This window comes from Oncorhynchus tshawytscha, linkage group LG13 (genome assembly GCF_018296145.1).
Source record: "Oncorhynchus tshawytscha isolate Ot180627B linkage group LG13, Otsh_v2.0, whole genome shotgun sequence".
In the NCBI taxonomy this organism is placed as follows: Eukaryota; Metazoa; Chordata; class Actinopteri; order Salmoniformes; family Salmonidae; genus Oncorhynchus; species Oncorhynchus tshawytscha.
In genome coordinates this window covers 88,009,974-88,031,794 of record NC_056441.1, presented here as the reverse complement: position 1 = coordinate 88,031,794, position 21,821 = coordinate 88,009,974, and the positions used below count along the sequence as shown (strand labels likewise).

At 43.8% G+C, this 21,821-nt stretch overlaps 1 protein-coding gene across 4 annotated transcripts in view; it reads right to left on the bottom strand.

Annotated features, from left to right (window-relative positions):
• Window positions 1-21,614, bottom strand: part of LOC112247935 (glutamate receptor ionotropic, kainate 1) — a 135,737-nt gene extending 114,123 nt beyond the window's left edge. The window contains exon 1 of one of the 4 annotated variants that reach the window (XM_042296496.1): window positions 20,757-21,614. In XM_042296496.1, coding sequence (XP_042152430.1) covers window positions 20,757-20,841 — 85 coding nt within the window. In that variant the 5' untranslated portion in view covers window positions 20,842-21,614. The remainder of the gene's footprint in view (window positions 1-20,756) is intronic. The other 3 variants (XM_042296494.1, XM_042296493.1, XM_042296495.1) reach the window with 3 other exon arrangements.
• Between the last annotated feature and the right edge of the window lie 207 nt (window positions 21,615-21,821).

The window sequence follows — 21,821 nt, the reverse complement described above, 5'->3', positions numbered from 1 at the left end:
GTGATATTATGCAAAACTGAGCCTGGCCAAACCATGAAAAACAACCGTAAACAGGATATGATGTTTACATGCCCTAGTATCCCGTCTAAGACAAGCATTTCCCAGGCATCTTATTCAGGTTTCTCAAAACCGTGATAGGAGTTTATTCGGGTTCATGTAAAAATGGTTGATGTTTACATGCCATAGTATCCCGTCTAAGACAAGCATTTCCCAGGCATCTTATTCAGGTTTCTCAAAACCGTGATAGGAGTTTATTTGGGTTAATGTAAACAGGATATGATGTTTACATGCCATAGTATCCCGTCTAAGACAAGCATTTCCCAGGCATCTTATTCAGGTTTCTCAAAACCGTGACAGGAGTTTATTTGGGTTAATGTAAACAGGATATGATGTTTACATGCCCTAGTATCCCGTCTAAGACAAGCATTTCCCAGGCATCTTATTCAGGTTTCTCAAAACCGTGATAGGAGCTTATTTGGGTTCATGTAAACAGGATATGATGTTTACATGCCGTAGTATCCCATCTAATTTGTTTTTATTTCACCTTTATTTAACCAGGTAGGCTAGTTGAGAACAAGTTCTCATTTACAACTGCAAGCTGGCCAAGATAAAGCAAAGCAGTTCGACAGATACAACGACACAGAGTTACACATGGAGTAAAACAAACATACAGTCAACAATACAGAGTTACACATGGAGTAAACAAACATACAGTCAATAATACAGAGTTACACATGGAATAAAACAAACATACAGTCAACAACACAGAGTTACACATGGAGTAAAACAAACATACAGTCAATAACACAATAGAGTTACACGTGGAATAAACAAGCGTACAGTCAATAACACAATAGACAAAAATAAAGTCTATATACAGTGTGTGCAAATGGCATGAAGAGGTAAGGCAATAAATAGGCCATAGTTGCGAAGTAATTACAATTTAGCAGATTAACACTGGAGTGATAAATAGCAGATGATGATGTGCAAGTAGAAATACTGGTGTGCCAACATAATACTGGTAAGACAAGCATTTCCCAGGCATCTTATTCAGGTTTCTCAAAACCGTGATAGGAGTTTATTCGGGTTCATGTAAAAATGGTTGATGTTTACATGCCATAGTATCCCGTCTAAGACAAGCATTTCCCAGGCATCTTATTCAGGTTTCTCAAAACCGTGATAGGAGTTTATTCGGGTTCATGTAAAAATGGTTACGATGTGGTTATATGCCGTCAACTCAAAAACAGAATACTTGAGTATCCCAAATAATAATGGGTTATTGGTGTGCATGTAAACGTGGACAAATTCAATTTGAGGTGAGGCTATATATCACTGAATCTATGGTGCTGCATACACTCCTTGTGGTCTAACTATGTACGTACGAAGAACATGAGGGAAAACATCTCTATTAAAAACAGACATCTTGAGTTATGTGATTTCTATTATCAATTTGTCTTAAACTGTAGGGCCTCCAACAACACATCTGTATTGTGGAAAGCACTGCGTGGGGAGAAGGTCAGGTTCTGTTCCTGTAAAAGTCTTCCCTTTAAAAGGTGGACTGTACAGAAATCGCACCGTCATTTCCTGGTTGCTAAAATTCTTATAGTTTGCCTAATTTCAGTTTTATGTGACAAAACAAGCATAGAGAATGTAGAGAATCATTGTACCATCTAAATATATTTTTCATCAAGCATAAATATTAAAAGACGACATATTACAGTACACCGCCTAGCCCTGACCTAGCCCAACATCTTATGGGGCTTCTCTGTCCCAGCCACTCGGTAGCTCACCAAAAAAGACACTTCTCGCCCCTTCTTATTAATGGTATCTGTTGCTTTTATACATGTCTTACTACTCGAAAGTCGTCTTTATTTTCGCTCAAAAAAACTCCTGTGGCTAATATTTCCAATGGTCATGTTTCGTTTCTAAATGTTTCCTGTGAGAGAGTATCGGTTAATGTGATTGGATGAGTATCGGTTAATGTGATTGGATGAGTATCGGTTCATGTGATTGGATGAGTATCGGTTCATGTGATTGGATGAGTATCGGTTCATGTGATTGGATGAGTATCGGTTTATGTGATTGGATGAGTATCGGTTCATGTGATTGGATGAGTATCGGTTCATGTGATTGGATGAGTATCGGTTCATGTGATTGGATGAGTATCGGTTCATGTGATTGGATGAGTATCGGTTCATGTGATTGGATGAGTATCGGTTCATGTGATTGGATGAGTATCGGTTCATGTGATTGGATGAGTATCGGTTCATGTGATTGGATGAGTATCGGTTCATGTGATTGGATGAGTATCGGTTCATGTGATTGGATGAGTAACGATTAATGTGATTGGATGAGTATCGGTTAATGTATGATAGGTGTTGTTTTACAGGGTCAGTCACAGTAGTATGATAGATGCAGTGTCATGTGTTGTTTTACAGAGTCAGCCACAGTGCCCTAGTGTCTAGTTTTATGTCATTTCCTACAGGATAGACAGAGAGAGCTCAGTGTTACAGATCAAACAGAGCTGCTTGGCTGGTAAGGACCTCTTTGTTCATTCAACGCCTGGCTCGAGGGGAGAGAGAGAGGGAGAGGGAGAGGGAGAGAGAGGGGAGAGAGAGAGAGAGAGAGAGAGAGAGAGAGACTATGTCATTGTACTACCTGCTTTTAAGGTTTACCTAGCTCCAATGTTAATTCTTACCAGTTGCTAGTATGGTTTTACCCAGCATGCATATGAGGGAGCATTGGACCAGTGACCAAAAGATTGCAAGATCGAATTCCCGAGCTGACAAGGTAAAAATCTGTCGTTCTGCCCCTGAACAACAAGAATTTGTTCTTAACTGACTTGCCTAGTTAAATAAAGGATAAAAAATATACTGTAACTTGCCTTGTTCTTCCAAACAGATGGTGTGTGTGATACCAAGATCAAAATGTACAACCTCAGAAGATGTTGGGCTAGGTCAGGGCTAGGTGGTGTACTGTATTGTACCATATACTGGAATTGATGCAGGGACCGGTTTGGGTTTTTACTTTACCTTCTATAACGGTATTTGAATATTTGGTTTGTTCAAATGTGATACGCTGTGTGTAAAGTCCATTTTTATAGGTCACCTCAGTCATCTTTCTCAGCTCATAACAAAAAAAAATCATAAATAAATATGCGTTAGAGCTGGATGAGTCAACAGACGTGGCACAGCTCCTGGTAAATGTTCGTTACGTTTATGGGGGGGTCAATTAAGGAAGACATCCTCGACATCTCAGCCTCCAGTAATTATGCTGCAGTAGTTTGTGTCGGGGGGCTAGGGTCAGTTTGTTATATCTGGAGTACTTCTCCTGTCCTATTCGGTGTCCTGTGTGAATCTAAGTGTGCGTTCTCTAATTCTCTCCTTCTCTCTTTCTTTCTCTAATTCTCTCCTTCTCTCTTTCTTTCTCTCTCTCGGAGGACCTGAGCCCTAGGACCATGCCCCAGGACTACCTGACATGATGACTCCTTGCTGTCCCCAGTCCATCTGACCGTGCTGCTGCTCCAGTTTCAACTGTTCTGCCTTATTATTATACGACCATGCTGGTCATTTATGAACATCTTGGCCATGTTCTGTTATAATCTCCACCTGGCACAGCCAGAAGAGGACTGGCCACCCCACATAGCCTAGTTCCTCTCTAGGTTTCTTCCTAGGTTTTGGCCTTTCTAGGGAGTTTTTCCTAGCCACCGTGCTTCTACACCTGCATTGCTTGCTGTTTGGGGTTTTAGGCTGGGTTTCTGTACAGCACTTTGAGATATCAGCTGATGTACGAAGGGCTATATAAATACATTTGATTTGATTTGATTGACTGGAAACCAGGACAACAGGAGAGGATATTTGTAAAGTACTGGACAGCTTTGTGACATCAAATGGACTTTGGTGGTCAAGATGTGTTGGTATCTGTACTGACGGTGCACAGACCATGACAGGGAGACATAGTGGAGTGGTAACGCACGTGCAAGCAGTTGCTCCCGACACCACTTGGGTACACTGCAGCATCCACCGAGAGGCTCTTGGGTACACTGCAGCATCCACCGAGAGGCTCTTGGGTACACTGCAGCATCCACCGAGAGGCTCTTGGGTACACTGCAGCATCCCCCTAGAGGCTCTTGGGTACACTGCAGCATCCACCTAGAGGCTCTTGGGTACACTGCAGCATCCACCGAGAGGCTCTTGGGTACACTGCAGCATCCCCCTAGAGGCTCTTTGGGTACACTGCAGCATCCCCCTAGAGGCTCTTGGGTACACTGCAGCATCCACCTAGAGGCTCTTGGGTACACTGCAGCATCCACCGAGAGGCTCTTGGGTACACTGCAGCATCCACCTAGAGGCTCTTGGGTACACTGCAGCATCCACCTAGAGGCTCTTGGGTCCACTGCAGCATCCACCGAGAGGCTCTTGGGTCCACTGCAGCATCCCCCTAGAGGCTCTTGGGTACACTGCAGCATCCACCTAGAGGCTCTTGGGTACACTGCAGCGTCCACAGAGAGGCTCTTGCTGCCAAGGGAATGCCTGACAGCTTGAAAGACGTTTTGGACACTACAGTGAAAATGGTTAACTTTGTTAAAGCAAGGCCCCTGAACTCTCGTGTATTTTATCCATTATGTAATGATATGGGCTGTGACCATGTAACGCTTTTACAACATACAGAAGTCGCTGGTTATCAAGGGGCAAAGTATTGACACGTTTGTTTTTCGTTGAGAGACGAGCTTAAAGTTTTCTTTACTGACCATAATTTTCACTTGTCTGACCTCTTGCATGGTGACGAGTTCCTCACACGACTGGCCTGTCTGGGTGATGTTTTTTTTTACCTGAATGATCTGAATCTAGGATTACAGGAACTCTTCGCAGCTATATTCAATGTGAGGGACAAAATTGAGGCTATAATTAAGAAGTTGGAGCCCTTCTCTGTCTGCATTAACAAGGACAACACAAAGGTCTTTCCATCATTGTATGATTTTTTGTGTGCAAATGAACTCAAGCTTAAGGACAATGTCAAATGTGATATAGCGAAGCACCTGAGTGAGCTGGGTTCGCAATTACGCAGGTACTTACCCGAAACGGACGACACAAACAACTGGATTCGTTATCCCTTTCATGCCCTGCCTCCAGTCTACTTACCGATATCTGAACAAGAGAGACTCATCGAAATTGCAGCAAGCTGTTCTGTGAAAATTTAATTTAATCAGAAGTCACTGCCAGATTTCTGGATTGGGCTGCGCTCAGAGATTCTTGCCTTGGCAAATCGAGCTGTTAAGACACTGATGCCCTTTGCAACCATGTACCTATGTGAGAGTGGATTCTCGGCTCTCACTGGCATGAAAACTAAATACAGGCACAGACTGTGTGTGGAAAATGATTTAAGACTGAGACTCTCTCCAATACAACGCAACATTGCAGAGTTATGTGCATCCTTTCAAGCACACCCTTCTCATTAACCTGTGGTGAGTTATTCACCATTTTTGATGAACAAATAAAGATTTATATGTAAGATGGTTAAATAAAGAGCAAAATTATTGATTATTATTATATTATTATTTGTGCCCTGGTCCTATAAGAGCTCTTTGTCACTTCTCACAAGCCGGGTTGTGACAAAAACTCACACTCATTCTTATCTTTAATAAATGTATTGTATTGTGTATCGTGTGCGTGGCAGGCTTACAATGATGGCAAAAAACAACATTTGAGAGTGCGCTGACCCTGGTGCTAGAGGGGGTACAGCTGACCCTGGTGCTAGAGGGGGTACAACTGACCCTGGTGCTAAAGGGGGTACAGCTGACCCTGGTGCTAGAGGGGGTACGCTGACCCTGGTGCTAGAGGAGGTACCCTGACCCTGGTGCTAGAGGGGGTACAGCTGACCCTGGTGCTAGAGGGGTACAGCTGACCCTGGTGCTAGAGGGGGTACAGCTGACCCTGGTGCTAGAGGAGGTACGCTGACCCTGGTGCTAGAGAGGGGTACGCTGACCCTGGTGCTACAGGGGGTTCAGCTGACCCTGGTGCTAGAGGGGGTACAGCTGACCCTGGTGCTAGAAGAGGTACGCTGACCCTGGTGCTAGAGGAGGTATGCTGACCCTGGTGCTAGAGGGGGTACAGCTGACCCTGGTGCTAGAGGGGTACAGCTGACCCTGGTGCTAGAGGGGGTACAGCTGACCCTGGTGCTAGAGGGGTACAGCTGACCCTGGTGCTAGAGGGGGTACAGCTGACCCTGGTGCTAGAGGGGGTACAGCTGACCCTGGTGCTAGAGGGGGTACAGCTGACCCTGGTGCTAGAGGGGGTACAGCTGACCCTGGTGCTAGAGGGGGTACAGCTGACCCTGGTGCTAGAGGGGGTACAGCTGACCCTGGTGCTAGAGGGGGTACAGCTGACCCTGGTGCTAGAGGGGGTACAGCTGACCCTGGTGCTAGAGGGGTACAGCTGACCCTGGTGCTAGAGGGGGTACAGCTGACCCTGGTGCTAGAGGGGGTACAGCTGACCCTGGTGCTAGAGGGGGTACAGCTGACCCTGGTGCTAGAGGGGTACGCTGACCCTGGTGCTAGAGGGGGTACAGATGACCCTGGTGCTAGAGGGGTACAGCTGACCCTGGTGCTAGAGGGGTACGCTGACCCTGGTGCTAGAGGGGGTACAGCTGGGGGTTGAATGTTTGAAGGGGTTCGGGACTATAAAAACCCTGCTGTAGAACAACACATTACACTGGACCTCTCTGGTGCGTGGGACAATAAAACATATTGTTCTTCACTGAAACTCTGTTTGCATCTCAAATTGCACCCTATTCCCTATATAGTGCACCACTTTTGACCAGGACCCATAGAAAGTAGTGCACTATGCAGGAAATAGGGTACCTAGAAAGGGAAATAGCCATGTAGAAACCTTATGGTGAGTTGAATTGTAACCAATCATACTGATCATCTCTTCTTGGTGACGAAGGAAAAGGCTTCAGGACTACTTTTATGGTGCGTGGGTCGGCGCCCATGTCTCACTGGGCCATGGCTCCAGCGGGCCTGCTCTCACTTGGGGCCAAGGCCAGACCACTGGTACTTTTCAGCCGACATTTACATAACATTGGCTGACTGTGAACTATAACACCTTCTCACAAAGCAACTGTTTTGATCTGCTCTTCTCAATTCCTCACCGTCAGCCCTAGATATGGAAACAAAATGTCCCTAGTATAACATAAGGGTGTATCAACTAGTATAACAAAGCTAATCTAATTTTATTCGTCACATGCCCAGACTACAATGGGTGGAGACTTAAGCTTGAAATGCTTGCTGACAAGCCCATCCTAACAACACAGAGTTAAATCATTATAATAGAAAGAAAAATAGTAACACAAGAGGATTAAAATACACAAGAATGGAACTACATACAGGAAGTACCAGATCAATGTGGAGCTATATACAGGAAGTACCAGATCAATGTGGAGCTATATACAGGAAGTACCAGCTACCCTGGAGCGATAGAGGGGTACGCAGATCCCTGGAGCTATATACAGGGGGTACCAGATCACCCTGGAGCTATATACAGGAAGTACCAGATCAATGTGGAGCTATACAGGAAGTACCAGATCAACCCTGGAGCTATATACAGGAAGTACCAGATCAATGTGGGGTTGATATGTTTGAAGTACCAGATCAATGTGGACTATAACAGGAACCCTGATCTGTGGAACTATATACAGGAAGGACCAGATCAATCTGGAGCTATATACAGGGACAATAAAACATATTGTTCTTCACTGAAACTCTGTTTGCATCTCAGGAAGCACCAGATCAATTCCCTATATAGAAGCACCATCAATTTTGACCAGGACCCATAGAAATGTGGAGCATATACAGGAAGTACCAGTACCAGATCAGGGTGGAGCCATATACAGGAAACCAGTATCAGATCAATGTGTGAGCTATATACAGGGAGTACCAGTACCAGATCAATGTCATCTCTTCAGGAAGTACCAGTACCAGATCAATGTGAAGCTATTACAGGACTACCAGATCAATGTGGAGCTATGTCTCACTGGAGCCAGTACCAGATCAATGTGGAGCTATATACAGGAAGTACCAGTACCAGATCAATGTGGAGCTATATACAGGAAGTACCAGATCAATGTTACATAACAGGAGCTACCAGATCAATGTAGAGCTATATACAGGAGTACCAGATCAATGTGGAGCTATATACAGGAAGTACCTCACCAGTCAGAGCTATATATGGAAGTACCAGATCAATGTGGAGCTAGTATAACAAGGAGTACCAGATCAATGTGGAGCTATATACAAATACCAGATCTAATTTTATGTGGAGCGTATACATGCCCAGACTACAATGGGTGGAGACTTAATGTGGAAATACTTGCTGTATCAGTAGCAGATCCTAGCTATATACAGGAAGTACTAGTACCAGATCAGCTATATACAGAAAGTACTAAAGATCAATGTGGAGCTATATACAGGAAGTTAAAGTACCAGATCAATGTGGAGCTATATACAGGAAGTACCAGATCAATGTGGAGCTATATACAGGAAGTACCAGATCAATGTGGAGCTATATACAGGAAGTACCAGTACCAGATCAATGTGGAGCTATATACAGGAAGTACCAGATCAATGTGGAGCTATATACAGGAAGTACCAGATCAATGTGGAGCTATATACAGGAAGTACCAGATCAATGTGGAGCTATATACAGGAAGTACCAGATCAATGTGGAGCTATATACAGGAAGTACCAGATCAATGTGGAGCTATATACAGGAAGTACCAGTACCAGATCAGGGTGGAGCTATATACAGGAAGTACCAGTACCAGATCAATGTGGAGCTATATACAGGGTACTAAATCAATGTACCAGTACCAGATCAATGTGGAGCTATATACAGGAAGTACCAGTACCAGATCAATGTGGAGCTATATACAGAGTACCAGTACCAGATCAATGTGGAGCTATATACAGGGAGTACCAGTACCAGATCAATGTGGAGCTATATACAGGGAGTACCAGATCAATGTGGAGCTATATACAGGAAGTACCAGTACCAGATCAGTGTGGAGCTATATACAGGAAGTACCAGTATCAGATCAATGTGGAGCTATATACAGGGAGTACCAGATCAATGTGGAGCTATATACAGGAAGTACCAGATCAATGTGGAGCTATATACAGGAAGTACCAGATCAATGTGAAGTGATATACAGGAAGTATTACTTTAGTGCCTTGTTGCAAACAGGATGCCTGTTTTGGAATATTTGTATTTCTTTTGACTCTGTCATTTAGGTTAGTATTGTGGAGTCTCTACAATGTGGTTGATCCATCCTCAGTTCTCTCTTGTCACAGCCATTAAACTCTGTAAATGTTTTAAAGTCACCATTGACCTCATGGTGAAATCACTGAGCGGTTTCCTTCCTCTCTGGCAACTGAGTTAGGAAGGAAGCCTGTATCTTTGATGTGACTGGGTGTATTGATACACCATCCAAAGTATAATTAATAACTTCACCAAGTTAAAAGGGATATTCAATACCTCTGGTTGTTTTAGCAAGGCTACTTAAAAATCAAGAACCTTGGCTTGTATATACATAACAAACATGAGAATTTGGTGCCCTTCTTTGCAAGGCATTGGAAAACCTGCCTGGTCTTTGTGTTTGAATCTGTGTTTGAAATTCAAGCCTCAACTGAGGGATCCTACAGATAATTGTATGTGTAGGGTACAGAGACGAGGTAGTCATTCAAAAATCATGTCAACCCTCCTGCTGTGTTCCGGTCGAATTGGACCGATTTACAAGTTTTCTCTCTAAAAAAAAATGGAGTTAATTTAATCTGACTGTCGTAAGGTTCCATGACTTTGTCCACACAGAGCATCTGAACACACAGAATACATTTGGATGATTCTCATTACATTTTAGGTGTTTTATTTAACTTTTTTTAAAGCCTGCGGTGTTCACGGTCAAAAATGACCCGTCATTAGAAATGAATGGGTGAGACTAGTGTAGTGTATAAAATTAAGTTAGTGATTAGTGTATAAAATTAAGTTCAGACACATGCCCATTCATCAGATGGACACACTTCTTCTCCCAGACCCCCAGATGCATGTGTGTTTGAGCAAACACACATATACACACACACACACACACACACCTCACTCCCCTTCTTGGCTTCCATGGCAACCCCCACGGGAACCTTTCCCCAATAGAATCTTTCCCCCACAGGAACCACGCCTGTTGGCTTTCTCACAAACAATCGCAACATTGTTTCAATAATATATATCACTTTTCTCGGCAGCTCTGGAATATAAAGCTTATTTTGAGGCCTTGCTCACAATTAATTCTGTGGCAGCACAATGACCAAACGATATACTCTATGTGAGGCTCTGGATCATATCTTTCATCTGATTATTCGTTATAGTCGAAATAATCCATACATTATGCTTTTTTTAACTCAAATACGAGTTGAATGAGGTCAGGTCAATGAGGCCGACAGGCAATAAATATCTAATAGAAGTTTAAAACTTCAGTCCATGCAACTTATTATGTGAAGTGTTAAGCACTTTTTTTTTTTACTCCTGAACGTATTTAAGCTTTCTCTAACAAGACATTACAGCTTTTATTATTTTTTTTAAATGAATTTGTAAAATGTCTTTACAAACATAATTGAACTTTGACATTATCGGGAATTGTGTGTAGGTCAGGGGGGGGAAAAAAACAATTTAGATTTTTTTTTTCGATTTTATAATCAGGCTGTAACAAAAAACAATGTGGAAAAAGTCCAGAGATTGGAATACTTTCTGAACCCTTCTACCGAGAATCCTTTTATCGTTGAAGGTTTCTTCCTAGAACCGTCTATGAACGGTTCTACCAGCCTTTCAATGTCATTCTTTATGACAATATTTACATATATCATAAGGCCTTTATATAAAGGTCTAGTTATACCCAAACACGGTGGTGTTTTAGAATTTTACAGGCCCCATATCAGGCCTGCAAATCACATTTATGCTGGCTTGCAAAGTGATGTGTAATTCCTACCAGAGTGAGAATATCTAACATCTGGAACTTTTAATAAGCTGTAACTTTCATTCAGAATGACTGTCAGGGTCGGATAGATTTAGTAAGGAGACTACCTAAATCATCTAAACTAGAACACATTTTAGTAACAGGTGCCATAACTCCAACTACTAACAGATTGGATTATTTTAGAAAAATATAATGTTATTTATCTTTCTGAAACATAATAGTTAATCAATCAATCTACATTTTTTTCTCTCTAGGTAAATCAGTTCAGAATATATTCTGTTTTACAGAATACGGCCTACCAGGGAACAGTTGGTTAACTTGCCTTGTTCAGGGAGCAGAACAACAGATTTTTACCTTGTCAGCTCGGGGATTCGATCTTGCAATCTTTCAGTTACTAGTCCAACGCTCTAACCACGAGACTACCTGCCGCCGCGAGTAGCAAAAACACAGATATTGAAACAAAACAATTCTGAAAAGTCACCCTGCAACAGTGCTGAGAAATGTGATAATGAGGACGTGGTTAGAGGGTTTTTACTCTAAACAAACTATTTAAAAAATGACACAATCAACACTGGTTATTAAACACCAAGACAGGGATTATTTGACACGGCTGAGTGTTAAACTTAATTTAACTTCTAAATCAACACTATAAATGTTTACACTGGAAAATGGCAACATTTTTTTTTTTTCTCGTAAAAGTGTAGAAGCTGTCGGTTCGAGAGCCGATGCTCCGGTACCGTTTGCCAAATGGAAACAGAATAAACAGGTGCTGATGTGTGTCATGACCAGCCTTTCAAAGCACTTCATAATTACAGATGTAAGTGCTACAGGGTAATAGTCATTGTGGCAGGTTACCTTGGGAACAGGGACAATGGTGGTCAGCTTGAAACCTGTTGGGATTACAACCTGGGAGAGATTGACACCGATGTTACAGTTGAAAGCAGCACTACAGTATATTGTTAGTGCGGTGTAGATTTAAAAGGTTTTTCACCCTCCATGGTTAACACTATATGTGAGCCTACAGGTTAGATAATACCATGCAGTGATTATAAGGGAATGAATGAAATGCCCAGGTGCTCTCACGGGTGAAGGTGAAGGACATTGACATATCACAAAGGTGAAGGGCATTGACATATCACAATGGTGAAGGACATTGACATATCACAAAGGTGAAGGACATTGACATATCACAATGGTGAAGGACATTGACATATCACAAAGGTGAAGGACATTGACATATCACAATGGTGAAGGGCATTGACATATCACAATGGTGAAGGACATTGACATATCACAATGGTGAAGGACATTGACATATCACAATGGTGAAGGACATTGACATATCACAAAGGTGAAGGACATTGACATATTGACTGTGTCTCAAATGGCATCATTTTCCCTTTATAGTAGGGTAGTGCACATAGGGTAGTGCACTACTTTTGACCAGGTCCCATAGGGTAGTGCACATAGGGTAGTGCACTACTTCTGACCAGGTCCCATAGGGTAGTGCACATAGGGTAGTGCACTACTTTTGACCAGGTCCCATAGGGTAGTGCACATAGGGTAGTGTACTACTTTTGACCAGGTCCCATAGGGTAGTGCACATAGGGTAGTGCACTACTTTTGACCAGGTCCCATAGGGTAGTGCACATAGGGTAGTGCACATAGGGTAGTGCACATAGGGTAGTGTACTACTTTTGACCAGGTCCCATAGGGTAGTGCACATAGGGTAGTGCACTACTTTTGAGGTCCCATAGGGTAGTGCACATAGGGTAGTGCACTACTTTTGACCAGGTCCCATAGGGTAGTGCACATAGGGTAGTGCACATAGGGTAGTGTACTACTTTTGACCAGGTCCCATAGGGTAGTGCACATAGGGTAGTGCACTACTTTTGACCAGGTCCCATAGGGTAGTGCACATAGGGTAGTGCACTACTTTTGACCAGGTCCCATAGGGTAGTGCACATAGGGTAGTGTACTACTTTTGACCAGGTCCCATAGGGTAGTGCACATAGGGTAGTGTACTACTTTTGACCAGGTCCCATAGGGTAGTGCACATAGGGTAGTGCACTACTTTTGACCAGGTCACATAGGGTAGTGCACATAGGGTAGTGCACATAGGGTAGTGTACTACTTTTGACCAGGTCCCATAGGGTAGTGCACATAGGGTAGTGCACTACTTTTGACCAGGTCCCATAGGGTAGTGCACATAGGGTAGTGCACTACTTTTGACCAGGTCACATAGGGTAGTGCACATAGGGTAGTGCACATAGGGTAGTGTACTACTTTTGACCAGGTCCCATAGGGTAGTGCACATAGGGTAGTGCACTACTTTTGACCAGGTCCCATAGGGTAGTGCACATAGGGTAGTGCACATAGGGTAGTGCACATAGGGTAGTGTACTACTTTTGACCAGGTCCCATAGGGTAGTGCATTACTTTTGACCAGGTCCCATAGGGTAGTGCACATAGGGTAGTGCACTACTTTTGACCAGGTCCCATAGGGTAGTGCACATAGGGTAGTGCACTACTTTTGACCAGGTCCCATAGGGTAGTGCACATAGGGTAGTGCACATAGGGTAGTGCACATAGGGTAGTGTACTACTTTTGACCAGGTCCCATAGGGTAGTGCATTACTTTTGACCAGGTCCCATAGGGTAGTGCACATAGGGTAGTGCACTACTTTTGACCAGGTCCCATAGGGTAGTGCACATAGGGTAGTGTACTACTTTTGACCAGGTCCCATAGGGTAGTGCACATAGGGTAGTGTACTACTTTTGACCAGGTCCCATAGGGTAGTGCACATAGGGTAGTGTACTACTTTTGACCAGGTCCCATAGGGTAGTGCACATAGGGTAGTGTACTACTTTTGACCAGGTCCCATAGAGTAGTGCACATAGGGTAGTGCACTACTTTTGACCAGGTCCCATAGGGTAGTGCACATAGGGTAGTGCACATAGGGTAGTGTACTACTTTTGACCAGGTTCCATAGGGTAGTGCACATAGGGTAGTGTACTACTTTTGACCAGGTCCCATAGGGTAGTGCACATAGGGTAGTGCACATAGGGTAGTGCACATAGGGTAGTGTACTACTTTTGACCAGGTCCCATAGGGTAGTGCATTACTTTTGACCAGGTCCCATAGGGTAGTGCACATAGGGTAGTGCACTACTTTTGACCAGGTCCCATAGGGTAGTGCACATAGGGTAGTGCACTACTTTTGACCAGGTCCCATAGGGTAGTGCACATAGGGTAGTGTACTACTTTTGACCAGGTCCCATAGGGTAGTGCACATAGGGTAGTGTACTACTTTTGACCAGGTCCCATAGGGTAGTGCACATAGGGTAGTGTACTACTTTTGACCAGGTCCCATAGGGTAGTGCACATAGGGTAGTGCACTACTTTTGACCAGGTCCCATAGGGTAGTGCACATAGGGTAGTGCACATAGGGTAGTGCACATAGGGTAGTGTACTACTTTTGACCAGGTTCCATAGGGTAGTGCACATAGGGTAGTGTACTACTTTTGACCAGGTCCCATAGGGTAGTGCACATAGGGTAGTGCACATAGGGTAGTGCACATAGGGTAGTGTACTACTTTTGACCAGGTCCCATAGGGTAGTGCATTACTTTTGACCAGGTCCCATAGGGTAGTGCACATAGGGTAGTGCACTACTTTTGACCAGGTCCCATAGGGTAGTGCACATAGGGTAGTGCACTACTTTTGACCAGGTCCCATAGGGTAGTGCACATAGGGTAGTGTACTACTTTTGACCAGGTCCCATAGGGTAGTGCACATAGGGTAGTGTACTACTTTTGACCAGGTCCCATAGGGTAGTGCACTACTTTTGACCAGGTCCCATAGGGTAGTGCACATAGGGTAGTGTACTACTTTTGACCAGGTCCCATAGGGTAGTGCACATAGGGTAGTGCACTACTTTTGACCAGGTCCCATAGGGTAGTGCACATAGGGTAGTGCACTACTTTTGACCAGGTCCCATAGGGTAGTGCACATAGGGTAGTGTACTACTTTTGACCAGGTCCCATAGGGTAGTGCACATAGGGTAGTGCACTACTTTTGACCAGGTCCCATAGGGTAGTGCACATAGGGTAGTGCACTACTTTTGACCAGGTCCCATAGGGTAGTGCACATAGGGTAGTGTACTACTTTTGACCAGGTCCCATAGGGTAGTGCACTACTTTTGACCAGGTCCCATAGGGTAGTGCACATAGGGTAGTGTACTACTTTTGACCAGGTCCCATAGGGTAGTGCACATAGGGTAGTGCACTACTTTTGACCAGGTCCCATAGGGTAGTGCACATAGGGTAGTGCACTACTTTTGACCAGGTCCCATAGGGTAGTGCACAACAGAGGGAATAGGGTGTCATTTGGGACTTAGATGTACTGTATGATGCATGTCAGGGAGAGGATCCATAAATAATGAATCTGTGTGGCCATTCATCTCCATTCACAAAGCAGGAAGAAGTGTCCTGCAACACATCTCAAGCCAGAACACACACATACAGTATATCACACATATCACAGACCAGAATCACCATCCCAGTCAGAGCCCTGCTCTTCCCAAGATGAGGTTTATTAGCAACAGCCGAAGGACCGTGAGAGAGAAAGAGAGAAAGAGAGAAAGAGAGAAAGAGAGAAAGAGAGACAGACAGACAGACAGACAGACAGACAGACAGACAGACAGACAGACAGACAGACAGACAGACAGACAGACAGACAGACAGACAGACAGACAGACAGACAGACAGACAGACAGACAGACAGACAGACAGAGGCAGGGAGACAGAGGCAGGGAGACAGATAGAGATAGAGACAGACAGAGACATAGAGAGACAGACAGACAGAGAGAGAGAGAGAGACATAGAGAGAGAGAGACAGACAGACAGACAGATAGAGACAGAGACACAGGCAGACAGACAGATAGAGACAGAGACGGGGAGACCGATAGAGACAGACAGAGACATAGAGAGACAGACAGACAGATAGAGACAGAGACATAGAGAGAGACAGACAGAGTAATCTCTGTATAACCAGATTAGTGTAGGTTGAAACAGGTTGTTTAAAGGGGTTTATGGAGAAGATTGACCATTATTCCCAGCAGCCTCAGTATAGAGCCATGGACGCAAGGCAGAGAGAGTGTGTGTGTGTGTGTGTGTGTGTTTGAGAGTAAGTGTGCGTGTGTTCTCACCAACAAGCAGCCATATTAATTGCAGTAGCACCATATGTGGTGGATTAGTAGTTAGCGTGTGGGGTCAGGAAGAAAATGACAAAGATTAGGTGTCCTCAGACAGCGATAGAGGATTCAGAGAGATTAACAATATAAAGGACAGATTACGACCCAGTGAAGGGGAGAGTGAGGAGGGGGTACTGCCCTGCAATCAGACAGTAAAGTTATGCAACAGCACAAGTTTAATTGTTTTATTTATTTAACGAGGCAAGTCAGTTAAGAACAAATTCTTATGTACAATGACGGCCCTACCCCGACCAAACCCTCCCCTAACCCGGACACAGCTGGGCCAATTGTGCGCCACACTATGAGACTCCCAATCACGGACGGTTGTGATATAGCCCAGGATCAAACCAGGGTCTGTAGTGACACCTCTAGCACTGAGATGCAGAGCCTTAGACCGCTGTGATACCGTCTGGAATCGAACCAGGGTCTGTAGTACCTTAGACCGCTGTGATACAGCCTGGAATGGAACCAGGGTCTGTAGTGACGCCTCTAGCACTGAGATGCAGAGCCTTAGAGTGTAAGGTAGAAGCCAAGTGCACTAACTAGAAAATGGCAGTTACTGTAGTAGATAGAGAATGAGTGCTTCCCCAATGAAACCCTAGTCTATACCCTATACCATAAACTCTATACCCTATACCCTATACCATAAACCCTATACCCTAAACCATAGACCCTATACCCTATACCCTATACTCTATACCATAAACCCTATACCCTATACCATAAACCCTATACCATAGACCCTATACCATAGACCCTATACCCTATACCATAAACCCTATACCCTATACCCTAAACCCTATACCCTATACCATAAACTCTATACCCTAAACCCTATACCATAAACCCTACACCATAAACCCTATACCATAAACCCTATACCCTAAACCCTATACCCTAAACCCTATACCCTATACCATAGACCCTATACCATAGACCCTATACCATAGACCCTATACCATAGACCCTATACCCTATACCATAAACCCTATACCCTATACCCTACACTATAAACCCTATACCATAAACCCTATACCATAAACCCTAAACCCTATACCCTATACCTTCCTACTATTGAGTTGCACCCCCCATCCCCCCTTTTTGCCCTCAGAACAGTGCTTCCCACAGTTGGCTGCATGTCCTTTGGGTGGTGGTGGACCATTCTTGATACACACAGGAAACTGAAAAACCCAGCAGCGTTGCAGTTCTTGATACACTCAAACCGGTGCGCCTGGCACCTACTACCAAACCCAGTTCAAAGACACTTCAATATTTTGTATTGTCCATTCACTCTCTGAATGGTACACAGACACAATCCATGTCTCAATTGTCTCAAGGCTTAAAAATCCTTCTTTAAACCCGTCTCCTCCCCTTCATCTACACTGATTGAAGTGGATTGAACAAGTGACATCAATAAGGGATCGTAGCTTTCACCTGGATTCACCTGATCAGTCTATGTCCTGGAAAGAGTTGTAATGTTTTGAACACACTGTGTAGAGTTTAATTTGGGACCTTGTCCTGCAGATCTGCAATCCTCCAAATCTCCCAGACCATATGGGGATATGATGGGAAATGAAGAAACATGAAAATAGATCCCTGCATGTGCACCTGAGGTAGGATAGGATAGGGTAGGATAGAGTAGGGTAGGGTAGGATAGGATAGGGTAGGGTATGATAGGGTAGGGTATGATAGGGTAGGGTGGGATAGGGTAGGATAGGATAGGGTAGGGTAGGGTAGGGTAGGATAGGATAGGGTAGGATAGGGTAGGGTAGGATAGAGTAGGGTAGGATAGAGTAGGGTAGGATAGGATAGGGTAGGATAGGGTAGGGTAGGATAGAGTAGGGTAGGATATGGTAGTGTAGTGTAGGGTAGGATAGGGTAGGGTAGGATAGAGTAGGGTAGGATAGGGTAGGATAGGATAGGATAGGATAGGGTAGGGTAGTGTAGGGAAGGGTGGGATAGGGTAGGATAGGGTAGGATAGGGTAGGATAGGGTAGGGCAGGGTAGGGTCGGGTCGGGTAGGGTAGTGTAGTGTAGTGTAGGATAGTGTTGGGTAGTGTAGGGTATATTAGGGTGGGGTAGAGTAGAGTAGAGTAGGGTAGGGTAGGGTTGGGTAGGATAGGGTAGTGTAGTGTAGGGTAGGGTAGGATAGGGTGGGATAGGGTAGGATAGGGTAGGGTAGTATAGGGTAGGGTAGTGTAGTGTAGTGTAGGATAGTGTTGGGTAGGGTAGGATAGGGTAGGATAGGATAGGGTAGGATGGGGTAGGATAGGGTAGGGTAGGATAGTATAGGGTAGGGTAGTGTAGTGTAGTGTAGGATAGTGTTGGGTAGGGTAGGATAGTGTAGGGTAGGGTAGTGTAGTGTAGGATAGTGTTGGGTAGTGTAGGGTAGGGTAGGGTATATTAGGGTGGGGAAGAGTAGGCTATGGTAGGGTTTGGTAGTGTAGGGTAGGGTAGGGTAGAGTAGAGTAGGGTAGGGTAGGGTTGGGTAGGATAGGATAGGATAGGATAGGGTAGTGTAGTGTAGGGTAGGGTAGTGTAGGGTAGGGTAGGGAGGGTTGGGTAGTGTAGGGTAGATTGGGGTAGGGAAGGGAAGGGTTTGTTAGTGTAGGGTAGGGTAGAGTAGGGTAGGGAGGGTTGGGTAGTGTAAGGTAGGGTAGATTAGGGTAGGGTCAATTAGGGTAGGGTATGGTTGGGTAGTGTAGGGTATTGGTGGGTAGTCGATGGTAGGGTTCTGTAGGGTAGGGTAGTGTAGGGTACTGTAGGTTAATGTAGTGTAGTGTAGGTTAATGTAGTGTAGTGTAGTGTAGGTTAGTGTAGTATAGTGTAGAGTAGAGTCGTGTAGGGTAGTGTAGGGTTGGGTAGGAGAGTGTAGGGTATGGTTGGGTAGTGTAGGGTACTGGTGGGTAGTCGATGGTAGGGTACTGTAGGGTAGGGTAGTGTAGGTTAGTGTAGGGTACTGTAGGTTAGTGTAGTGTAGTGTAGTGTAGTGTAGGTTAGTGTAGTATAGTGTAGAGTAGAGTAGAGTAGTGTAGTGTAGTGTAGGGTTGGGTAGGAGAGTGTAGGGTATGGTAGTGTAGGGAAGGGTACTGAAGTGGACAAAAGTAGTGCACTATATAGGGAAGAGGGTGCCATTTGGGATGCCTACTAGAACAAGGGGAATCAAGAATGATCTAGGACCTAACCCTATTTAACTGATTATATATAATAGAGTCTAGATTATTATGTACAAAACATCAGAATAAATAGTGAATACTTCCTGGACCCTGTAACCAGGCGACTCTATCAGCCCGTCCCAAATGGCATCACATTCCCTATATAATGCACTACTTCTGACTAGGGCCCATGGGCTCAGGTGAAAAATGGTGCCCTACAGAGATCTTACATTGAGCAAGGTTTGCTACAAGCAGGAAAAGAATCATGCAGCAACAGGAAATGTGAATGAATGGAAGTTACAAAGCCTCAGAAGGCTTTTTAAACCTCAAATAGACTACACATGTTACATGTGTCGCTTTGCAGGAAAGTTATCCTGTAACAAGGTGATCAAATGAAGATCCTACATCTGCATATAGGGAATATGGTGTAATTATCAATAAACAATCCCTTTTAGTTAATACCTACAATCACACTCTCCCAATGATTCATTTGACAGTCCTTTTAAACCCATAGTTGTTTATATTATAGAGATAGTGTATTATATTTCATGATGTGGATTCTGGTCTATCTGAGCTTCAAGAAAAGGAAAGTACCATGGCCTATCCTACTCTATATCAACCCAGCATCACTTTCAGATAATAACTCTGATCACACTCCCGACTGGTTCACTCACAGACATTTAAATCCAGGGTGTGTCTACTGTCTATTCCATCCCATCTTTAATCTATTAAATAACGTTAATATTCGGATTACACTAGAGGGAGATTACTATGGCCTGTGAAGAAGGGTTGACTGAACTGTGTGTATAGATAAACATTTCACTAAATGCAATTCTCATTTCTTATTACGGAGCTCTACAGTGCGACCATTTTAATCGCATATGCGCCTAAATATTTTTGCTGGAATTTTAATTTAGGAGCACCAGTGCGCATAGAAGCATTAAGGATTCTAGCTTTAACAAATCAAATACTTTTTTATTGTGCTCCTAAATGTCATTGTGTGCGCCTACATTTTTCAATTTAGGCGCACACGTGCTCCTAGTAAAACCTGCCAGTTTAGAACCCTGCTATATTCTGTTCCCAGGCCCATGTGCATAGGAATGTACTATATGATTGGAACTAATGATTTAATAGTGCAGTCGTAAGACCAAAGTTTAATTAACTTTTTTTTTTTTCAAATACAAACACACATTTGCACCTTGACGGCACAGTCATTAAGCTCAAGTTGTTTGTGATATATCAATCAATCCAGACAATTGTATTGGACCAGGTCTATAACCCAGTTGACTAAATACATTATGAATCGAAAATTCCGATGATAAAATCAACCTTACCGATTCTAAGGACTTGCTGCCAACTCAGCCAAAACTCTGCCATCAAGTAAAGCAGCGAAAACAACAGTCCCTTCCTTTTCGCCATGGTACTCGCTCCAAAATAAAAATGAACATTGATGTCTGTTTTTTCTTTCTTTCTGCTTTTAATTCATGCTGATATCTTGCCAGTTCTCGTATCCGTATCGAACAGAAATCGACATCCGACCCACATTTTTCCTCTTATACATTATTGTTGAGAGAAATAAAAACACAAATTTTCTCCTTTTGGAATAGTTCCTTATAAAACTCAGAATGAGACCCGTTTTCCAATTCTAGAATCCCATTTCTGTTAGCCGTTTTTGACTCCCCATTTCAGATAGTCCCGAAAACAATGTATCTCCTCTTTCGTCGTTGGCAGCGTAGACTCGGAACAGTGGAACTGCGAGCGTCTCCCCCGTGCGCACACTCAATTGAGGGCACCGCCAAGCCGGTGTTGATCCGCAAACATGGATACGTTCAGAAGATTAAACTTCAAATCTGGCTACAGCCGACCTCGACAACTCGTCTTTGCTTTAGTACACCGAGGAATGATTAAATCTTTGCTCCAGTCGTGATGGGAAACGCAGATCTAATCTTCAGAATAGTCGTTGCTGCTAACGCTCCGGGAAGATTAACCACGGAGGGAGTCAGGCTATACTTCTCCTCTCTCTGCCACAGCCCGATTTAAAAAAAGAAACCCACGTTACTTTGCTTTTCCATAGTTTACCTACTTTCAAAAGAAGAGGGGTTTGACTATTCTAACAGTTTTGTTGGAGAGACAGCGGATCTGAGGACAGGGGGGATTTGGATAAATCTATCTGCTTTTATCTTATTTGTTGTAGGGCACATATTTTACCTGCTGATGCCCGTGTTCATTCATTCTACTGAAAAAACAAGACGCCTTCACTAGCCTAACATTGGGTTGTTTTTCTATGTCCTATTTATAGTGAGCTATAACATAGTTTAGTGAACTATGAACTGTGAACTGTAACAATAGATGGTTCCTGAGATGGGTTGAGGCTAGAGGGCTTAATATCATTAAAATGC